A 21,979-nucleotide genomic window follows, 5' to 3' on the forward strand; every position below is an offset into this window, starting at 1 on the left:
TAACAAACTCCCCACAGTACATGCTTTTTAGAAACCTTTAGCAAAATTAACACTCTCAAAGTTTTCTGTTTTGTTCTCAAATTTTAAAAATTTACAGTTAATACAATAACTTATGAGGCTGGCCCCACAGCACAGCTATTAAGCCCTGTCCATAGGGATTCAAGTCTCATGTGGCCACCCACAGTTCTAGTCCTGACTCCTGTGGCTTGAAAAACACTATGGGCATGTGTAAATGTGTGCCCCAAATCCTGACCAACTGAAGACTGCAGGGTAATCACACTCCACGGAGGGATGCTTCCTCCCACCCATCCCAATGAGCACATGTGCTCTCTGGCAAAAAAATTAAGTAGTAATTTATGAACATCTAGATACTACATGTCATACCAAGGTTGTCTCGACTAATGGTAGTAGAAGAGGGCTGTTTGGAGTTTAAAATTTCTACATCAAAATAAAAGTAGTTTTAATAACCCATTAAAAATTGATTTTAATAATTTCTCTAAAATTATTTGATATTTAGTATATTGGAAAATATGTCATTGAACCTTTTATTTTAAAACTTACCTTTATATTCTGCACCCAGTCTCAACATTAAGCGCATAGGAAAGACCTTGGCCCAGGGAATCTCCAGCTTCTGGATCAGAATTCCACAAAGAAAAGGGCTATTTGGTAATGGGAGATCATCGAGTTTTTGAAAAGTAGGTGTAATAAACAGGAATCCTCCATGATCTTTGCTATTGAGAAAACTCTCAGTGAAGGTAATATTGTCCAAGTTTTCTATGAATTTACCTGAAAATAAAGTCATTAATAAAAAGATTTTAAGTTGTTTTGAAGAAACATTCTGAATTTGACTGTCCTAATATAAACTTTCTTAAGCAAAGGCAACATAGAATTTTTTTCTACTCTTTAAGAAGCATCTATTAAATATGTGTATGCACAAAACTCAGTTACTTCTGGAGACTGAGGATTGTGAACAAAAATTTTTAAATGTTTCCAACCACAGAAGCCTTTACGTTTTCCTCCTTATTGCATGGTCAAGTAAAAGTTTTTCCAAGTCCCCTAATCTTGTATGAACTGTAAGAAAAAAAAAAAAAATCAAGGGGCTGGCAGTTAAGGTGCTGGACTACCAAATGTCCAACCACAGTTCAAGTCCTGGACCTGGCGGCTTGCTTTCTCTGTCTCTAGTCAAGTTAATAATAATAACAAATAAAATTTTTAAAATTATTCTTAAAAAAAAAATTGAGACGATATATTTTCTATTTTTTTAGTAAAAAAAAATCTGTATACAGACACTAATCACATAAGCTCCAAGATTTATGAAAACTGAAAATAATGATTCAGGTCTCTTAAGAAATCAGCAATCTCTTCACAAAATAAGTCTTTAGTGCAGAAAACAAAGCTGAAAGCATAAATGCCTTTAATTAATTTATCTACCTCCTAGTCTGAATATTTCGAAATAAAATGCTATACCTTTTACAGCATCCTTATATACGGTGACAAACAGTCTGAAGATGTCCTTAGGAATAGTATCTTCATTTGGCAAACATAGTAAGAGAATAATAATTTCTGCTTGTCCCAAGCCATGCAATCCATTGGTTGAGAAGTACCAATATTTATCTGATGAATCTTAAGTGATAAAAGCATACAACTATCAATGTCAACATCTATTAACCAAAAAAAGTAAAAATAAAAAACACAACTTTTCATATTTCTTATTTCCCCAAAGTTTTTCTCATAAAATCTTTAAATTGTCTAAGGTTTATGTGAAAAAAGAAGAAAAAAAAAGAGACCATATTCTAGAGTCAATAAAGAACACTAAAACAGGGCCAGCTCCACATCCTACTGGCTAAGGGAGCCAGATTCACGGCCTACTATGCAGTTCACATCCTAGCTGCAGTGGCTTGAAAAACATACGGGAGGCATGTGCATATATGGAGAAACAGAGAGGAAGAGAGGACTGTACTGTGACCAAGCTCCACTGGGGGTGCTTTCTCCCTCTTCTCTCTGTAGCAAGTGCACACACTTTCTGACAATTAAAAAATAAATAACACTAAAATAAACAATGCATTAGTGTGTTGAAATGTAGTAGGTAGGATTAGATTAGTTTCAAAGAGAATAAAAACTTAATAAATGAATTATTAAGTAGTGAGGATCATTTATTTTTTAAGAGAGACTTCTGCTATAGGGTACATACACTTGGCAGAGAGACAGACAGAAAGTCAGAAATCATTCCCCTGGGGGCAATGACCACACTAAAATCTCTCCTTTTCCATTCTCCTCTTGGGATTTTGGGCACACGTGCACACGTGCCCGTCATGAATTTTAAGATACCAAGTCCAGAACTTGAACAGCAGTCAACTATATGGGAGTCCAGCAACATAACCATTACACTATCTGCTGGTCCCAAGGTTCATTTATTATTAAGGATTATTTACTTCCTCAGTTTTAATTAGATCACATATCATTCACTTTAAAACTGTCTTTATTGTTTTCTACTTTTATTTTATTTATTATTCATTTATTTATTTATTCTTAAGGTTTTTGCCATAGTGCATGTGCAACAGCTGGAAAGAGAAAAAAAGCAAGATGGTGAGAGGCAAAGTGAGAAATCACTCTGTGAGGAAGGATGGCCACACTGCAATCCCTTCTCCTCCATTATCATTTTGGGATTTGGGGCATGTGTGTGCACAAATCTAGCATGACCTTCAAGCTGACAAGGCCAACTGCAGAGGGCCATATGGGAATCCAGCACCTTAATCACTACACCACCTTTTGGCCCCAAAACTGTCTACTTTTACTAGTTCAGGATTCCGCCTTGTGCCAATTACCAAATTTCAATATAACAAAGCTGTAGAACATAGAATTATTTCTACAAGCATGAAAATACAGCTCAGCTATGGGGTCAACAGATGGCATGGAGATTAAGACCACTGGATCCCACATAGCTGACAGTACTGTTGGGAGTCCTACATCCGCCAGCTTGAAAAACATGCCAGGTATATGTTCATACATGCCCAAACTCCCAAGAGGAGAATGGAGGAGAAGGGATTGTGGTATGGCCATCACCCTAGGAGATGCTTTTGCACTTTCCTTGGTCTCTGTCCTGGTCTCTGGGAAGTGCACATGCCCCATAGGAGAAAAAACCACCTTAGCTATGAGCTCATGACCTTAATGTAGGACCGACTGAGAGAGAACAGTGAAAATGTATAGTCATATCCAAAAAACCAATAGTCAACACTGCTTATTTTTCCCCATTGACAGTAAAATCTAACCTGAACATGTAATTACTTCAAGAACCACTTGGTAACCAACTGCTTACCAATTAAGCAAAGAAAAATGAATCATTACTTACAAAATACCAATTTGACATTCACGAGTAGATTAGCATTTAGGACAAACGTAACAGGATGAAACCCTTCGCCTTCAAGAAGCAAAATGATCTTCTCATGAGATGGGTATTCTTCTACCACAGGCACTGAACAGTGAAGGTAACATATTACTCAGTATAAATATCATGTTAAAAATGCTTAGGAGGAGGCAAAAACAAAGATATAAATCTGCCAATGGCTTAATCAATTTTAAAAACAAAAGCAAACATATTTCATAAAATCAATGAACACCCCAGAAAAGTGTTACATACTAATTTTTTAATTAATTTTAATTATTTATACATTTAATTGCTAAACATCATTTAGATAGTAAAGAGACTTTATCCAGCGTGACACACACCTCAGTCCTGTTACATACTAATTTTACTTTTCTATCCACATAGTTAATAATACTATAATACATATAAATCCCATTATATTATGTATCATATGTATTATATACACAAAAATAAGTTGATCATATAGCATACTTATACTATTTTAATGCCTTCAAAGTTTTAAAGCACCTGTAAAGTGGGGGGTCAGCAGATGGCCTAGTGGTTACGTTGCTGGACGCCCACATGGCTGACCACCATTGGGGTCGCAACCCGGTGGCTTGAAACTCAGGCCAGGCATGTGTGCATGTGTACCCAAGATCCCAGGAGGATAATGGAGAAGAGGGGATTGCAGTATGGGCCATCCTCACTGGGATTTTTCACTTTGCCTCTCACTGTCTCTGTCTCTCTCTCTCCAACAAGCTCACTCGCCTTATGGCAAAAACCTCTAAAAAAGAAAAAAAAAAATTTGTAAAGTGGATTCCAGTTTTCCAGTCACTCCGGTTATAATTTCTGAAATTTATAAGTCTGCGAAAGTAGTCTAGACCCAAGTTATATATGCTACTTGCTGCTATATACCTTTTATCAGTGACAAGTAGCAAAGAAAAAATCTTGACACAAAATGGGAAAATATGCATGGCATGCAAAGAACAAGGCTTAATGTATTTCTGCTACTATAGCAAGTTCATAAAACAACTCGTACTAACAGAGGAGAGATCCTAAGACTCACTCCCCTACATTATTACATAGAGAACTATACTTCATGTTGTGAGATGCAAGATAATGCCTGGGGTGATAAATGTCTGTCCTAGGGAACCATTCTAAGCAGGGAGCTGGCCACGGAATCTCCAGCTTAAAAAGGACCTTAAAAGTCATCTAGGTTCTCAGGGCTAGCAGGTGGTGTGGTGGCTAAGACATCGGACACCTCCACATGGTCTACCATGGTTTGAGTTCCGGACCTGGTAGCTTGCTTTCTCACTTTTCCTCTCTCTCTCTGTGTGTGTGTGTGTTTGTCAGGTAAAATTAAATAAAATAATAATTTTTTTTAAAGTATGAAAAAATGAAGTCATCTAGGTTCTCTTCTATTACCAAAAAACCCCCACTAAGAACCAACATTAAATAATATGCTTCAAGTCACACACGTAATAAAGTAGCAGCAGAAAAACTATAATTTCTAGCATTACCATCCAACCTAATACTTTTTTCAGGCACCGCTCTCTTAAAAAAAAAAATAGGTGCCAGCAGATGGTATGGTGGTTGAGGTACTGAACTTCCATATGGCCACCCGAAGTTCGAGTTCCAGGCCGGGTGGCTTGCTTTCTCACTTTCCCTCTCTCACTATCTCTGATGAGTATATGTATCCTACAGTAAATTAAAAAAACAAAAACAAACAAACAAACAAAAAACAAATAAAATTAAATAAGTAATTCTTTAAGAAATTATTTAAAAAATATTAGGTCATCAGGAAAGTCATGACATACTTTTCTGTTTTTCTATGCAAAGATGCAACATTACTTTCCCAACAACCCAATAAATATATAAGTAAATAAAGAGAAAGTGTCACATTCTAATACGATAGAAACATTCGTAAGTCTAAAAGTCTATGAGTTTCCCTAGCATATCAGACTTTGCCTCATTCTAAATTAGTCCCCCATCTGTGATAAGTGAATTATAAAAGTCCAAATATTCTTGAATTTATTTATTATATAATAAGGCTTTTGTAAACCAAAATTGCCAGCTCTAATACATATTACAACCAAACTAAGCTTTAAAAAAAATGCATCTCACACATCACAGACAAAATTCATCAGGACATTTTTTTCTGGAGAGGTTTTTTGCCTTGGGACACGTGTGCCCACCAGAGAGAGACAAAGACAGAGACACTGAGAGGAAAAGTGAGAAATCATCCCCCAGAGAGGATGGCCACACAGCAATCCCTTCTCCTCCCTTCTCTTCTTGGGATCTTGGGCAGGCATGCACACACGTGCGCATATGAACACATACGGGCCCAACATAATTTTCAAGCCACTGGGTGTGGGACTCAATTGTGATCAGCCATATGGGAGTCCAGTGATGTAACTGCTACACCACCTGCAGGGCCCCAAGACATTCTTTTTAAAAATTAGTTTTAAATTTAAATTATTGTTATCCTACCTGATTCCTTTTCTCCAGATGTAATCAGAAGTGGGGGCAAACTGTCTTCATCATTAGGTAGAAGACTAATCTTATTGCAAACATACTTGTCAATACCAGACAGCAGCCTAAAATCTGAAATACTAGCAACAGGTAAACTGCCTTTAACTAATACACCAGTAGGACTAGATGGTTCCTCAATATCTGCAAACACATCATCATCAAGTGTAAAAGAACTCGAGGTAGGTAACTCCTCAGTTCCTGTTTGTATAGGTAGTTTTTCTACTGATGGAACCTGAGAAATAGGACTCTGAATTATCTCATTTTTTGTATTATCTTCTCTCTCATTGTTTGGTTTTTCCACTGTAGTAGAATGGGCATTATCCATTGTGTTTACTGTCTGTGAAATAGAAAACAAAACAAATCAGCTCATATTCTCTGTTCAATTATGAAATACTGATTTCTATTGCTCAACATATCTTTTTAGTAAGAATAAATAAAAACCAAAACGAGCTTAGGTATTGTTTGTAGAATCCAAAGAAACCATATCATTTTGCTTCTTTAAATTCAGGACCATAAAGTATTAAAGAATGACTTTCCTATGTGCTCAGATAGGTATTAATGACTCTAATATTACAGACTGGAAAAACAAGGCACGAACTTCAGGATACTGTACCATTTCACACAATGAGCACATTTTATTCAACCCAAGGCTCCCCCCTTCCACGATAGCCAAAAATGTCATAGGTGGGAAGAAAGAAGGGGAGAAGTAGGAGAAGGAGGGGAAGGGAGTGGTTAGGAAACAGGGTGGTAGATACAGTCAATAATAATTACCATCTAAAATAAACTATCCATCAAGTCTGTTTGAATAAAGCCCCTTTCTTTTCTTTTTAGATGGGCCAGAATTCAAATTAATGAGAACCATTTATTAATTCAAGTAATATTTACTAGCCTGTTTAGAGCTTTTATTTTATTAAAATATGAAGAGTAGGTGCTAGCTTAGAAACATGCCTTCAGTAATTATAACTATTTGTAAAATCTAGCCCATCAACTTTTACTGACAAATGGCATAATGTTTATATAGCATGTGAATTCCAATTAAGCATGAAAATATCCATCATATCTAATGTTATGTACCCAGGATCAACCAGGCAGCTGGCACAGAGTAGGTGCTCAATAAGTATTTTTTTAATAAATAAAATATTCCTAATTTCTGTTTTAAAACTTGTATCTATAAGTATTTTACTACTTACACAATGAGAATTCTTAGTGGGCTTAGATTCTATAATATGTATCTTTTACTTAATACCTAACACATTCATGTAAATGCAAACATAAACATCACTAGATACTTCCTGAATATTTGAAAATCATTAAATATATATTAGTCTAAATGAAAATTACTAAATCTCAGTTACATTTCTCTACACCAGTAGTTCTCAAACTGTGGTCCAGGGATCCCTGGGATTGCCAAGACCCTTTCAAGGAGTTGGTGAGGTCCTATGATTTTCCTCATGTAATTTAACAAAACAATATGTCATAGCACAACCAATGTAGAGGCAGAGGTAGCAACCTGTCTACTATTAAGTTAGACAGGGAAATTTGTAAAAATGTAAAACAATGCCAGTCTTCCACTAAACTTTTGTTTTGAAAAAGTTATTTTTCATAAAAATAGTGTTACTATTAAGGTAATGACTTTATTTGTAAGTAATAAACATTTTTAAAGTCTCTCTTTTTTATTTTCCCTAGAGGACTCATGCACATGCCAGAGACAGACAGAAAGAGAGGGAAAAGAGAAGCACACCCCCATGAGGAGTGGTCGTGTTGCAATCTCTTCTCCTCCATCTCTCCCTCCTTTCAGTATTTGGTGCAAGCAAACACACACACATACTGTTTCTCAAGTTGTAGGACTAGACTTGAATCACAAAATTGGCCAAGTGGGATCCTATTACCTAATCACCACGCTATAAGCCAACCCTCAACTTCAAATTTAATATAATAAATATCAATAGGCATAACATATGTAATCTATAGGTCTTTGGGGTTCTCAAGAACTTTTAAGAATATAAAGATGGAGCCAGCAGGTGGCATGGTGGTTAAAGTGCTGACTCCCACATGGCCAACTGCGTTTTGAGTCCCAGATCTGGCAGCTTAAAACTCACACCAGGTCCATGTGAGTGTATGGCCAAAATCCCAGGGGAAGAACGGAGGAGAGGAGATTGTGGTATGGCCATCCCCGCCCCCGGAAGTGACTTCTCACTTTCTGTCTCTTTGCAAGTGCTTGCATCCTATAGCAAATATCTCTCAGAAAAAAAGTAAACTCTGAAACATATTCATTACTTCAACACATTTTGTATTTTAGGAAGCTGTAAGCATTAAAACGATAAGTACTCTAGTAATCATCCACAGAATTATCTAAACAATGAAATTTTACTGAATACCTCATTCTTTAGATCCTTTATCATGGGCATGTCAGGTAAGACAGGACTAAAGTCTTCAGAACATCTTTTATTTCCAGATGATAATTTTGTTGTATCTGCCACTTCACCATTAGGCAATATACCATCTGCAAACCACACTCTCTTCTGTTCTTTAGAGCACAATCCTAAAATGAGTTGAAAAAGTAAAGCATTTTAATTTGGCAATGATTTAATACCAAGCGTAGCAGGAAATATTTTCAAAAGCTTTTTGCTGCATTATCAGGGTTGCAAAGGCCTACAAGAAATGGCCTTTTGTGGATTCCTATACCCGGAGTAGAGTCTGTTTCTATCTAATTTATATAATGTGAGTCTATAAGAACAGGAGTGGCCTTGGGAATCATGTACTCTGGAAAGAAGTGAACAGAGAGATTATACTTTAAAGGCATTGGGGGAAGATTCCTTTCAGTATTTGGTGCAAGCAAACACACACACATACTGTTTCTCAAGTTGTAGGACTAGACTTGAATCACAAAATTGGCCAAGTGGGATCCTATTACCTAATCACCACGCTATAAGCCAACCCTCAACTTCAAATTTAATATAATAAATATCAATAGGCATAACATATGTAATCTATAGGTCTTTGGGGTTCTCAAGAACTTTTAAGAATATAAAGATGGAGCCAGCAGGTGGCATGGTGGTTAAAGTGCTGACTCCCACATGGCCAACTGCGTTTTGAGTCCCAGATCTGGCAGCTTAAAACTCACACCAGGTCCATGTGAGTGTATGGCCAAAATCCCAGGGGAAGAACGGAGGAGAGGAGATTGTGGTATGGCCATCCCCGCCCCCGGAAGTGACTTCTCACTTTCTGTCTCTTTGCAAGTGCTTGCATCCTATAGCAAATATCTCTCAGAAAAAAAGTAAACTCTGAAACATATTCATTACTTCAACACATTTTGTATTTTAGGAAGCTGTAAGCATTAAAACGATAAGTACTCTAGTAATCATCCACAGAATTATCTAAACAATGAAATTTTACTGAATACCTCATTCTTTAGATCCTTTATCATGGGCATGTCAGGTAAGACAGGACTAAAGTCTTCAGAACATCTTTTATTTCCAGATGATAATTTTGTTGTATCTGCCACTTCACCATTAGGCAATATACCATCTGCAAACCACACTCTCTTCTGTTCTTTAGAGCACAATCCTAAAATGAGTTGAAAAAGTAAAGCATTTTAATTTGGCAATGATTTAATACCAAGCGTAGCAGGAAATATTTTCAAAAGCTTTTTGCTGCATTATCAGGGTTGCAAAGGCCTACAAGAAATGGCCTTTTGTGGATTCCTATACCCGGAGTAGAGTCTGTTTCTATCTAATTTATATAATGTGAGTCTATAAGAACAGGAGTGGCCTTGGGAATCATGTACTCTGGAAAGAAGTGAACAGAGAGATTATACTTTAAAGGCATTGGGGGAAGATTGAAAGTCCCTAATACTGAGGCTATATTTGTGAATACTGTTCTCTTGTTATATAGCATCCACAGAAAAAGGTTATAAAATCTCTGATGATTTTAGAATATTTAAAAATCAGTAGGTTTCATGTCTACCTTCCAGAACATAATAAAAAGAACACTGAAAAACCCTGAGTCATATATCTATTTTTGCAATATAGGTGGAAATATTAAATAAGGTATCCTTCCCAAATTTGCATTATTTTCATAATTTAATAATTTAGGTTGACAACACAAAAATATGTAAATATTGGGTGGCATGGTGATTAAGGTGCTGGGCACTCCATAGTTCGAGTCCCAGACCTGCTGGTTTGCTTTCTCACCTTCTGTCTCTCTCTTGTCAAAAAAAAAAGAAAAAAAGAAAAGAAAAAGAATGAATAAAGTTTTAAAAATATGTATATATTTTTAAACACAAATTTGTCTTTAAAACTACAATATATTGGGAACCAGCAGTTAGCATTATGGCTATGTTGCTGGACTCCCACGTAGTCGACCACGGTTCACATCCCGGACCCGCTGGCTTAAACTCACGCCGGGCGCGTGTGCATACGTGCCCAAGATCCCAAGAGGAGAATGGAGGAGAAGGGATTGCGGCGTGACCATCCCCCCTGGGGGGGTGATTTCTCGCTTTCTGTCTCTATGTCTCTCTCTGTCTGTCTGGCGAGTGCACGCTCCCTATAGCAAAAACCTCTCCAAAAAAAAAAAAACTGTAATATATTGATAGAACCATATTTTATGGATCTCCTGGTTTCAGTTATAATAAATAGAAAATACCTACTGACTAAATAATTAAAGCTTAAAGTGTCAGATCAAACCAAATCTGGTTTTAACTGATACTTTCAGTTTTTTTTTTTTTTAGTATGTTACTAATAGTTTATGTTTTAAAATGTAAGCCTTGAGGAACCAGCAGATGGCATAATGGTTACGTTGCTGGACTACCACATAGTTGACCATAGATCGAGTCCCAGACCTGGTGGCTTAAAATTCACACCAGGTGGGGGACCAGCAGTTAGCATAATGTCCATGTCACTGAACTCCCATGTAGTAGACCGTGGTTCACGTCCCACACCCGGTGGCTTAAACTCACACCAGGCGTGTGTGCATACGTGCCCAAGATCCCAAGAGGAGATCAGAGGAGAAGGGACTGCAGTGCGGTCATCCCCCCAGGGGGTGATTTCTTACTTTCTGTCTGTCTTCTTTCTCTTTCTGGTGAGCGCACATGCCCTATAGCAAAAACCTCTTAAAAGGAAAAAAAAAAAAAGAAAGAAAAACCCTCACACCAGGTGCATGTGCATGTGCATGTGTGCCCAAGAACCTAAGAGAAGAATAGAGAAGGGAGTGCAATGTGGACATCACCCCTAGGGGGTGATTTCTCGCTTTTTATCTGTCTCTCTACGGAGTGCACGCATCCTGTAACAAAAATTTCTGTTAAAATAAAAAAAGTGTGGCTTGGGGTCAGCAGGTGACATAGTGGTTATGGCACTAGATTCCCATATGGCTGACCACAGTTTGGGTCCCAGATCTGGCAGCTTGCTTTCTCAATTTCTCCCCCTTTCTGCCTCTCTCTGGTGAAGGTATGTGTCCTGAAGCAAATTTATAATAATAATGACAAATATCAATAAAATTAATAGATCTCTAAAAATATATATATCTTACTCAAGATCCTAAATGATAATCAGTTACAAAGAAGAACAGGTAGGGAGCCAGCAAGTGGCACAGAGGTTAAGGCTTTGGACTCTAACATAGCCGATCATGGTTTGAATTCCAGACTCGGTGGCTTGAAAACTGCACCAGGCACATGTGCATGTGTACCCAAAGTCCCAAGAGAACAGAAGAGAAGAGACTGGTATGGCCATCCCCTCTGGGCGGTGATTTCTCACTTTCTCTCTATCTCTACCCCCACAACCCACCCCATACATGTCAAACGCATGCATCCGTAGCAAACTACAATCAGAAATAAATCTTATTAATTTAAAAAAAAGCAAGTATAGATTAAGTCAAAGATTTAAAAGCAGAATTTAAAAACATTTCATTATTGTAGTAAAACATGCATTTAAAAATAGGTTTTTAAGGAAATGGGATGTCTCTCAAATCTAAGTCCACCCCTCTACATGGTACCCTTTATGTCAGGCTGGACATCTGGAAAGTACAACCCCCTAGACTTCATTGCTAGCTACCTTTGGTCAGGTTCTGCCAATGATAGATAGTGATGGCAGACCTAAAGGAGAAAAGGGAGACTTCTTTCTGTTTCTGGTTCCAGGATCCTTGTAATGGCAGCAGCACCACCAAATACAGTTGCAGGAACCATGATTTTCAGTATGCCTAACATCAAACCTGGAACTCTTCTTCAGTCATCTGAGCATCAACCCTATGAGGTCCCTTCACGGTTTCAACACCTGCTACTTGGTATTTCCCCAAAGATCACAGCAGCATGCGGTGCTCCACCCCGACCCCAGGTCTGACAACCACTTATCCCCTGCGGCCCCTCCATCAAGCTTTAGTGACACTTCCTCTCCTTTTTTCCCCAGTCCTAGTGATAGTGACTGCCTCCTGCAGTTACAACATACATGTGCACATGTGTAACCAAGTGTCTGTGTTAACTCCCTCCTCTTATCTGTCTAGACACTGGGTTCTCTTTCCTATCTAGACCCTGACTACACTAGATAATTTCTATTTTAGTGATTTATCTCCAGTCTACGACACAGCATTTTCTTCTTGTTACCTTCAGCACTTGGTTGTTTAAGTGCTGAGACTGGCAAAGTTGTAGGTGAAGATGTACTGGAGGTTTGGGTCTCCTGAAGAGGCTGGACAGTGGCACATGCATCCGAATGATTAGATTTAAGGTTAGAACCAGTTGGGCTCATCATCCTTTCAAAGGCTTGGGCTATAAAGGGAAAAGCAAGACCATTAAATTCTCAGGTGTTTTTGAACTTCAAAATAAATTATAATACATATTCATTTTTCAAGTTGTAAGGAAAAAAATAAATGGCTTATCAAGAAAAAGAGGGAGCTGGTAAAGATACCATCTGTACAACTAGCACAGGTTCCTTACTGTGGTTGGCAGCACTCCATATCGATAAGGAGAGTTATTTCAATATTATTTGGTGTTTTGATATATACTACAAAGAATAATCCTTATTTAACATGATCTCTGTTTTTGCCTTTGCACCTCTAGACTCTATTTTCAACACAGTTCAGAGTGATTCTTTTAGACATAAATTATAACTCATCATCCTCCTGTTCACAAATCCTCTAATGGTTTCCTAACAGAGTAAACATTAAAGCTGTTACAATGGTTCCGATTTCTCTACATAATCTTCATCTCTACTTACTCCACCTTCCTGGTAACTTATTTGACTTCAGCCCTCACAGCAATCCAACTTGCTCACAATGATGTGACCCAGGACTGCGTTCAACAAGTAAAGCAAGCACTTGCCTGGCTCAGGGACTTTGCTTTTATTATTCTACCTAGAATGTTCTTCCCATAGGCACTCATATAACTTTATTCTCTCACTTAAGTTTCTGCTTACATGTCAGAATATTACAAAGCCTCACTCTGACCACCATATAAAAATATTACCTCTCGCCATGAATCCATTGCTGTTCATCCCTTTACACTTGTTCATTTTCATGTAGGTTATCATCACCATCTGATACTCTCTCTGCTCACTATATCTCCCCACATTCATAAACTACATGAAGTATCTAGTTTGTTCTCGGTTAGAGCTCTAGAACACAGAACAGTGCCTGAATAATTTTCCTTAGGAGTTTTTGCCAGGGTTGGCATGTGGCATGGTAGTTAAAGGAGCTGGATTCCCACATGTCCAATCACGCTTCAAGTCCCAGACCAGACGCTTGCATTCTCGCTTTCGCTTTCTCTCTCTAGTCAAATTAAAATATAGTTAACAGCAAATAAAATTAAATAAATAAATAATTAGTAAAAAAGAAGATGTGTGGCCATAGGGCACATGTGCTTACTAGAGAGAGGCAGAGAAAGACAGAGAGAGAGAGAGAAAGTGAGAAATTATCCCCCAAGGGAGATGGTCAAGCCATAATCCCCTCTCCTCCAGTCTCTTTTCAGGACTTCGGGCACTTATGCCCACACTCTTAGTGTGATTTTGAATCTACCAGGCCTGGGACTCACATGGTGGGTCAAGTGGGAGTCCAGCTCCTCAACCACCATGCCACCTGCTAGCCCATAGTGAATAATTTTTTATACAAAAAATACAGAACAGAATGGGCCAGCAGGTGGCATGGAGGTTAAGGCGCTGACTTCCACACTGCCTTGCACCAGGCATGTAAGCACGTGTGCTCAAAACCCCAAGAGAAGAATGGAGGAGAAGTGACTGTATGTGCTCCCCCACCCCCAGAGGAGGTGATGATTTCTCACTTTCCCTCTCTCTGTCTCTCTCCAGCAAGTGCATGCACGCTATGGCGAAAACCTAAAAAAAAAAAAAAAAAAAAAAAAGAAAACAGTAAAAAAATCAGAAAGCACTGGCATTCCTCCGTTGAGCACTTCTCCAAACTAATCCACTATAAATAAACTTCCTCAAGTACCAATGAACATTAGCACTCTGAAGTAGCTTCCATTAACCACTGAAGTCCAAATGGCTTATTCGGGTTTCAGTCATTTCCAAGTGGTCCCAGAGCCACCCAATGACGTCCACATGCGTGCTTCCTTTAAACTCATACAATCTAAGCATACCTTTACCTTTCTCATTATTCACAATCTCTATTCAAATGCTATTCTTTTTCTTCTATTAATTCATGGAATGTATCTTATGAATATGATGGAACCATTTTTCTCCTCTTATCTATAACATTAAATAATCACTTCTATCTTTTTCAACCCTAAAGTTGATTTTTAAATAACTTATTTTTAAAAATAACTTACTTATGCTTTCTTAAGGTACACAAATTAATGATTAATTTAATTTCTAAATTCTTCTGAATTCTAACAGATTGCCTTGCTAATAGCATCAGCAGTTGTCTTATTGTCTACCGAAACGGCATATAGGAATAAACAAAACACTACAAACAAGCTAACCTCTTGCACAAACAATGGTGGTAGCACAGAAATATTAAAAGATTATATTCTATCATCTTCCAGAGCAGAGGTCAACAGCAGAGGTCAAAAGCAGCTTACCTCAGGCTAAGACTCACATCAGAGCTTTTTGGAGAACTGCTGAAAAAATTTATCTTCATTCAAAAGAGAAAAACAGATTATTATCAGGTATTAATTTTCCTAACAGGAAGGAGTGTCTGAGCTAGTGCACAGGTTTGGTAAAAAATGGTCCGAGCGTATTCACTGGGAATTAAACTGTCAACATATCTTTGAAAATGCCAAGAAGTATTCAAAAGAACAAACAATATTTGGGGGCAAAACACAACACACATATACACAAGACCAGGGAGAACTCAATGACCACCAAGACTTGCTGATAATGGCAGCTAGCTAAAGAGTCAGAGAAATGATGGGTAGTGTACACACACAAAACTTTTAAATTGAGAGAGGGAAAAAAGTATGAGGCAAAAATATGCAAATAGGGTGGCAGACCGACAAATTTACAAAATCATACATATTACTACCATATCTTTCATTTCCATTTTAGGTTATCATTTCCCAAACAGTGGGGACTATTATCTTGCCTTATCCTATTAGTATATAATATTGAATACTATTTATTGATAGGTACTCTATAAATGTCTAGATTAAAACAATGAGGATGACAATGGTGATGATGAAAACAAATAGGCAGATGAAATGCAGAATTTAGGGACTTGGTACCTGTTAAAAGTTAATGAACTGCCACTCCAGAAACTGAATGCTTCCTTTTCAGACTGGTAGTATTAATTGTGAGAGCAGAACAAAAAGAAGAGAAACCAAGCCTTGGGATGTCCCACCTAAGCCAGATAAGTCAACACTAGGTCTTTGCCTTAAGAAAATAAAGAAGTTTATCTTCGTCACAATCCAATAGTTTTTGAGATATATTCAATTACTGGAAGAAAATAAGTTAAGCTCAAACTCACCTTTACTGATAGTCTCATAGCAGACTACACACACTCTTGCTTCCTTTTCTAGATACTGCAGTTTACACTTCCTATTACAACAGACACCACAAAATACCTACAGAGAATAAAATAATAAATTTGTTTTTGTTTTAAATATATTTATACATACTAGAACCAGAAGGAGAGGTCTCAATTCTAATTAACCAAAACCTATTTTCCTCATTTCTTCATTTTCCTCATTATTTTATTACAATAATCATAGATAGAAAGAGGTTTCTGTGACATAAGACCATGTCTCTGAATTCCTTTAAATCAATTCTGTTAACTGAAAAAGTAACAAAAACTTTCTTTTTCTTTTAAGAGATTTTTGCTATAGGGTACATGCACTAGCTGGAGAAATAGAGAGAGAAAGCAAGAAATGCCCCCCAAGGAGGGATGGCCATGCCAGTCTCTTCTCCTCCATTCTCCTCTTGGGATTTTGGGTACACACATAAACATGCACATGCACACACAGGTGGCATGAATTTCAAGCTGCCAGGTCCAGGACTTGAACCAGTTAGCCATGTGAGGGTCCAGTGACATACCCATTATGCCATCTGTTTTTCCCACAAAAACTTTTTTTAAAGAATAAGTTTATAACTTAAAAGTTTTCTATAGTTCTTTCTTTAAAGATTTAAAGAGTAGAGGAGCCAGCAGCTGGCATGTGATTAAAGGCACTGGACTCCCACATGACTGACCACACAGTTTAAGTCCTGGACCTGGCAGCTTAGTTTCTCACTTTCCCTCTCTTTGTCTCTGTCTCTCTCTGGTAAAACTGGAAAATAATAATAATAATTATAATAATAAAGTTAAATAAAATGATTCTTAAAAAAAGGATTTAGGGACCAGCAGGTGGCGTGGTGGTTGGGGCGCTGGACACTCCCACATGGCTGGGAGTGGTGGCTTGCTTTCTCACTTCCTCTCTCACTCTCACCCTCTGTCTCTCTCCGGTCAAATTAAAAAAAAAAAAATCAATGAATGAATAAATAAATAATAAAATAAATTATTTTTTTTAAAAAAAGGATTTAAACAGTAGAATATTATTTTGCTAAAAAAAGACTGGTCTAAAATCAACATACTACAGGCTGACGACCCCTAATTCAAAAATCCAAAATCTGACATGCTCCAAAATCTGAAACTTTTTAAATGTTGATCTGACACCACAAGTGGAAAAATCCATACCTGGTTTCATGTCACAAGTCTTAGTCAAAATGCTATAATACAAAAATATTGTATAAAATTATCTTCAGGCTGTATGTATAATTTGTATATAAAACAATTTCATGTTTAGACTTGGGTCCCACCCCCAAGTGTAATTGATGTATAATTCAAATATTTCAAAATCTGAAAAAATCTAAAATCCAAATTGCTTCCAATCTCAGAGAGTGACAGGGAGAGGAAAATTAAGAAATCACCACTCAAGGACATGGCCATGTCACAATTCCTTCTCCACCAGTCTCCTCCTGGGATTTTGGGCATGTATACACACGTGTCTGATGTGATTTTCAAGCCACTGGGTCTGAGATTTGAACTGCAGTTAACCATGTGAGAGTCCAGCATCTTAACCACTATGACACCTGCTGGCCCCAATATCAAGCATTTTGGATAAGGGAGAGTCAACCTGTATTGAAAAGTGCTAATAAAAAATGCAATACTGTTTCTACAGTTGACCCTTAGAGTTTAGAAGCTATTTTTTTTTTAAAGGTTTTTGCCATAGGGCTTATGCGCTCACCAGAAAGAGACAGTGGGAGGAAAACTGAGAAATCACCCCTGGAGGCGGGATGGCCACACTGCAATCCCTTCTCCTCCATTTTCCTGGGACTTGGGGAACGCAAACACATGCACCTGGCATGATTTTCAAGCCACCAGGTCTGAAAACTTGACCACAATCAGTCATGGGGGTCCAACACCTTAACTATTTATGGCACCTGCTGGCCCCATTTTCAGAGGCAATCATTTTACCCACTAAGAACAGAAATGAGGTCATTTTCAGTATTCTGAGCCTTGTACAAGTCAATTTGCTTTTCACTGTTTTCCTAGGCATCGGTCAAAACACTAGATGCAGAATGATCTTAAAATTAAGTCCTTAAGGACAAAGGGGGATCTGACTGAATTTGGAACTTCTAATGTGTCAATATTCAAGAAATAAAAACACATTCTCTTAAATTTCACAAAAATGAGTAGTGTTCCTCATTGCCCAGCATGTAGTTAATACTCATGACATGACAGTGTGACATTTACTCAACATTAAGCGATCTACAAAATGACAGTACCATATATATATATATATATCATGACTGGCAGGGAAAAAACATCTATTTTAAATGAATTCAATGTTGCAGCCATAGGTTTTATTAAAAATGCCTCAAAGAAAAAAGACTTAAAGATTTTTATAACTTACTTTCCCACATGCTCGGCAGTGGTGTCGCCGTTTAGTGAAAGTAAATTTGACTTGGCAGTTCATACAGTTCGGAGCTTCTGAATCAGGAACCCAAGTAGGTTGGTTCTGGCCCAAAACTAAGCCTTCTTTGCAAGTGTTTTCAGGTAAAGAATCTTCACTGGCAGTTACAAAACTGGATCCACCTTCAAAATTACTTTCTATATCCATGTAGTTAGAATTGAAGCTAACTTGAGGATCACTTGTAGAACCTGGAATACAAGTTTCTGGAGCAATGGTATTTGCTATAGGGGGTTCACTTTCTGGCATATTTGGAATATCTGGCTTATTTAGTTCCTTTGAGCTCCTTGTTCTTGATGAAAGGCTAAATAATTGCTTAGGTCTGGCCCCTCCAACATGAGTAGATTGACTGTCAATAGAAGAGAATGGTAATTCATTTGTAACCTCAGACTTACTGGTGGGTAACTCTTGTTCATTTGGAATTGTGTTCTTCTCCCTTAAAGAAAGGCCACCATTTCCTACTGCATTTTGTTTATCAACTGTTTCACAAATCATATTTATACCATAACTTTCCCCAGTAGCTCCTGCTTCAGTGTTGAAATGCATATTGATATTTCCATCATCCAAGTTTTTCTTATCTACCTGATTCATTTGAGATTTTGAGTCACTTACATTTTCTTCAAAAGATTTGTCAGTGGTCTGAAGATACTGTTCTGTCAGAAAAGCATCAAGCTCAGCATCACTAATTAGAGTGCCACTTTTCATTCCTTCATCAATATTAAAGTAATCCAAGTCTTGCCCATCCCTAGCACTACTTGAAAAAGTGAGACTTCCACAGCAATCAGGAGACGCTGAAGCATCAGTGTCAGAAGGCTCTATTTGACACTCTGCAGCTATAGAACTGATGTTAACAGGGTAATTCAAAGATTCAATTCCGATTTCCATCTGATCAGGACCTACCTCTCTATCTCCCATCTTTTCAATTAATGGCTGATAAAGTATGTTTTTATATTTTTCCTGTTTCAAAAGATCAGTCTCCTTGAATGGTTCCCCACCTGAAATAATACTCTTCTGCATTTCTTCATCCAAAGTCACTGTGTCTTGTATATTATCTTCTTGTTCATTCTGAGGCAAAAAATCACCGTGTAATTTATCTTCCATTAATGATTCACACAAAGACCCAGATACTGGAAGACAGGACAATGAGGAGTGTATGTCATCACTTGAAACATGTAGAGCTGAAGAGGAATCTTGGATTACATCATTATTATCTTTAAGACCTAAATTTCTTGAGTCTTCTTTTGCAGATTGTTTTATAAACACAGGAGTCCTATCTTCCTGAAAGGAAATGTCAGGCAATTTGGAATTTCCATCTCTTGAATTTGAATTATTTAAGCATAAGCTTTCATTTTTTGGAGGACTATCAGGCAAAGCACTTGTTCTGCCTCCTTCTTTTAAACATTGTATGGTAGTTATGACTGCCACATCGACCTCTTCTTTCACCAAACAACCATCTTCTTCTAATGAATTGCATGGCTGACTCTTGTGTTGTAGGCTGTCTTTGGTATCGAACGTTTTGGAATTTGGTTGAGTCAAAGTAGATAACATGTTAAAATCAGTAACTGGTTCTAAATTATTAGAGATCTTTTTGTCCTTTAAATTTTCCATTTTGCTATAATTACTAGAGTCTGAAAATGTTTTCTCTACTTTTATACCCAATTCTTTCATTCCCCCAGTTTCTCTATTTTGTAATTCAGAGTTGGCCTCATTCTGTTCTTTTCTAACAGTCTCTTTACCATGGTCTACTGAAGAAACATACAGAGTATCTGATGCTGAAAATAAATCCAATCCAACCAATGAATCTGCACTCGACTTAAAATCATCTGACAATTTTTTAATATCTTCTTCACTATTAGTTGGATGAACTAAGTTACCCGTATCACTTATCAGATCACAGACAGGTTTACTACATCGTCTCAAATACAGAGGCTGAATTTCACCTGAAGTACCACCATCCACAGAAGAAAGGAGATCTAGTCCTGTTACATTTTTTTCATTTTGTATAGAAGTTAGTCCCGTGAGTGTTTTTTTGTTCAGGGAAATCTCATCTGTTTCAAAGCATGTTTCTGATGAGGCACAACATTGTTGGTCCTTTGGTAGTAGTGAAGTTAGCTGTGAGGAAGACAACTCTGAAGAAACTGAACAGTGGGTAGAATCATATGCATTTTGGGCATCCTGGAGATAATCTTGCTCATCTAATTAAAAACAGAGACATAACATTATTCAGGAGTCCCAAATAAAATAAAAATTATTATAAAGATACTATGTTTTCTATGAATTCTAAACTACATAAAATTAAACTACATAAGCTTTTTTTTAAAACCAGAGATAGATTACCTTTTTGCAAAATTAATAACCCCCCAAAACTAGTTTTTAATCTGGCTTTAAAGTACTTTCAGGCTCTTACTTTTGAATGTAGAAGTATTCAAGTGACAGAAATTCTGGTCAAAATAACTCAGTTGCTTTATACAAACCAGATTAAGGAAGAACTGAAAAGCAATCTAACTTCTTTACTCTGCCCTCCAGTTTCCTAGATTTCATACGGACTCGCATAGTAAAGAAACACCAATTTTTCAGTTTGCTCATATGCCACTTTCAAAGTTTTCTTATAGTTAAATTTGTATCTGAGAAAAAACTTCTGCTTTCCTTACTTCTGTTTTTGGATATTGGTTTTATTCAGTACAATAATATTTTCAAATGTTATAATAAAATAAGTTAACTTTTTACAGGAGCTAACAATGTGACTTCACATGTTGCTTTTAATAAGTATTTAATAGCTAAATTTGTACATGAGAAAAAAACTTCTAGTTTCTTTACTTCTATTTCTGGCCTTTGGTTTCATTCAGTATAAAAGTCAATTAATCTGTTACAATGAAATTAGTGAACTTTTTATAGGGGCTAATAACGGCACCAAAATCAAAATAGAATTTTGCTAAGAGTACTCTATACCTGAGGTAACTGAAATACAGACACTTAGAAATACCACTAGTGGCTAAAATGGAAAACCAACAGACCTGGGTTCTGTTCAAAATCATCGAGGAGTTTGTCCAGATCACTGACAGCTGCTTTAAAATAACTATCCATCCTACCTGTAGTCTTATTCAGAATTTATTCTTCTATACCTAGAAAACAAAAATAAATAAAAGTATGATATTTTATTTAGTTCTCAAACATATAAATACTATGTAATCTACTCCATGCCAAGAAATACAGTTGGAGAAGAGACAAAGAAATACAATTTAAGAGTACTGTTTTGATAAATCTACAATTTAGCTGGGGAAATTGCCTCTCTTCATTTAAAACTGACATGAAAACCAACTCTAACAACATAACATTTGCATTATAAATTTTAAAACACATTTATAACTCATGGGTCAAAAACCAATTTATAATAAAAAGCTAAGAGGTCAGCAGGTGGTGTGGTGGTTAAGGGTGCTGGACTCCCACATGGCTGACTGGTGGCTTGTTTCCCAGTTTCTCTCTCTCTCTCTCTGGCCATCTGTGTTCAAATTAAAATAAAGTTAAATAAAGTAATTCTTTAAAAAATAAATAAAATAAAGAGCTAAAATACTTATAAATACTATATATCAAATAATATATACTCCATATGAATAAAAATACTGCATATAAAAGCATGTAGATTCAGCAAAAGTGGTATTTCAGGGAATGGTTTAGAGCCTTACAGATGCTTATATAAAAGAAAA

General features: G+C 37.0%; 1 protein-coding gene across 4 annotated transcripts in view; it reads right to left on the bottom strand.

Moving 5' to 3' along the window:
- Nucleotides 1–21,418, bottom strand: part of ZFYVE16 (zinc finger FYVE-type containing 16) — a 52,643-nt gene extending 31,225 nt beyond the window's left edge. For 3 of the 4 annotated variants that reach the window (XR_003548564.1, XR_003548565.1, XM_027769954.1), the window contains exons 1-9: nucleotides 21,290–21,418; nucleotides 18,219–20,470; nucleotides 15,797–15,893; nucleotides 12,489–12,650; nucleotides 9,300–9,463; nucleotides 5,855–6,233; nucleotides 3,350–3,472; nucleotides 1,468–1,623; nucleotides 562–786 (exon numbers count right to left, since the gene is read on the bottom strand). Coding sequence is in view for 2 of the 4 variants with exons in the window: in XM_027769954.1 (XP_027625755.1) it covers nucleotides 562–786; nucleotides 1,468–1,623; nucleotides 3,350–3,472; nucleotides 5,855–6,233; nucleotides 9,300–9,463; nucleotides 12,489–12,650; nucleotides 15,797–15,893; nucleotides 18,219–20,470; nucleotides 21,290–21,359 (3,628 nt within the window). In the remaining 2 variants the exon portion in view is untranslated. Of the gene's footprint in view, nucleotides 1–561; nucleotides 787–1,467; nucleotides 1,624–3,349; nucleotides 3,473–5,854; nucleotides 6,234–9,299; nucleotides 9,464–12,488; nucleotides 12,651–14,912; nucleotides 14,966–15,796; nucleotides 15,894–18,218; nucleotides 20,471–21,289 lie in introns of those variants that run through there. The other variant, XM_027769955.1, reaches the window with a different exon arrangement.
- Between the last annotated feature and the right edge of the window lie 561 nt (nucleotides 21,419–21,979).

Source organism: Tupaia chinensis, unplaced genomic scaffold (genome assembly GCF_000334495.1).
Source record: "Tupaia chinensis unplaced genomic scaffold, TupChi_1.0 Scaffold000099_1, whole genome shotgun sequence".
Taxonomy (NCBI): Eukaryota; Metazoa; Chordata; class Mammalia; order Scandentia; family Tupaiidae; genus Tupaia; species Tupaia belangeri.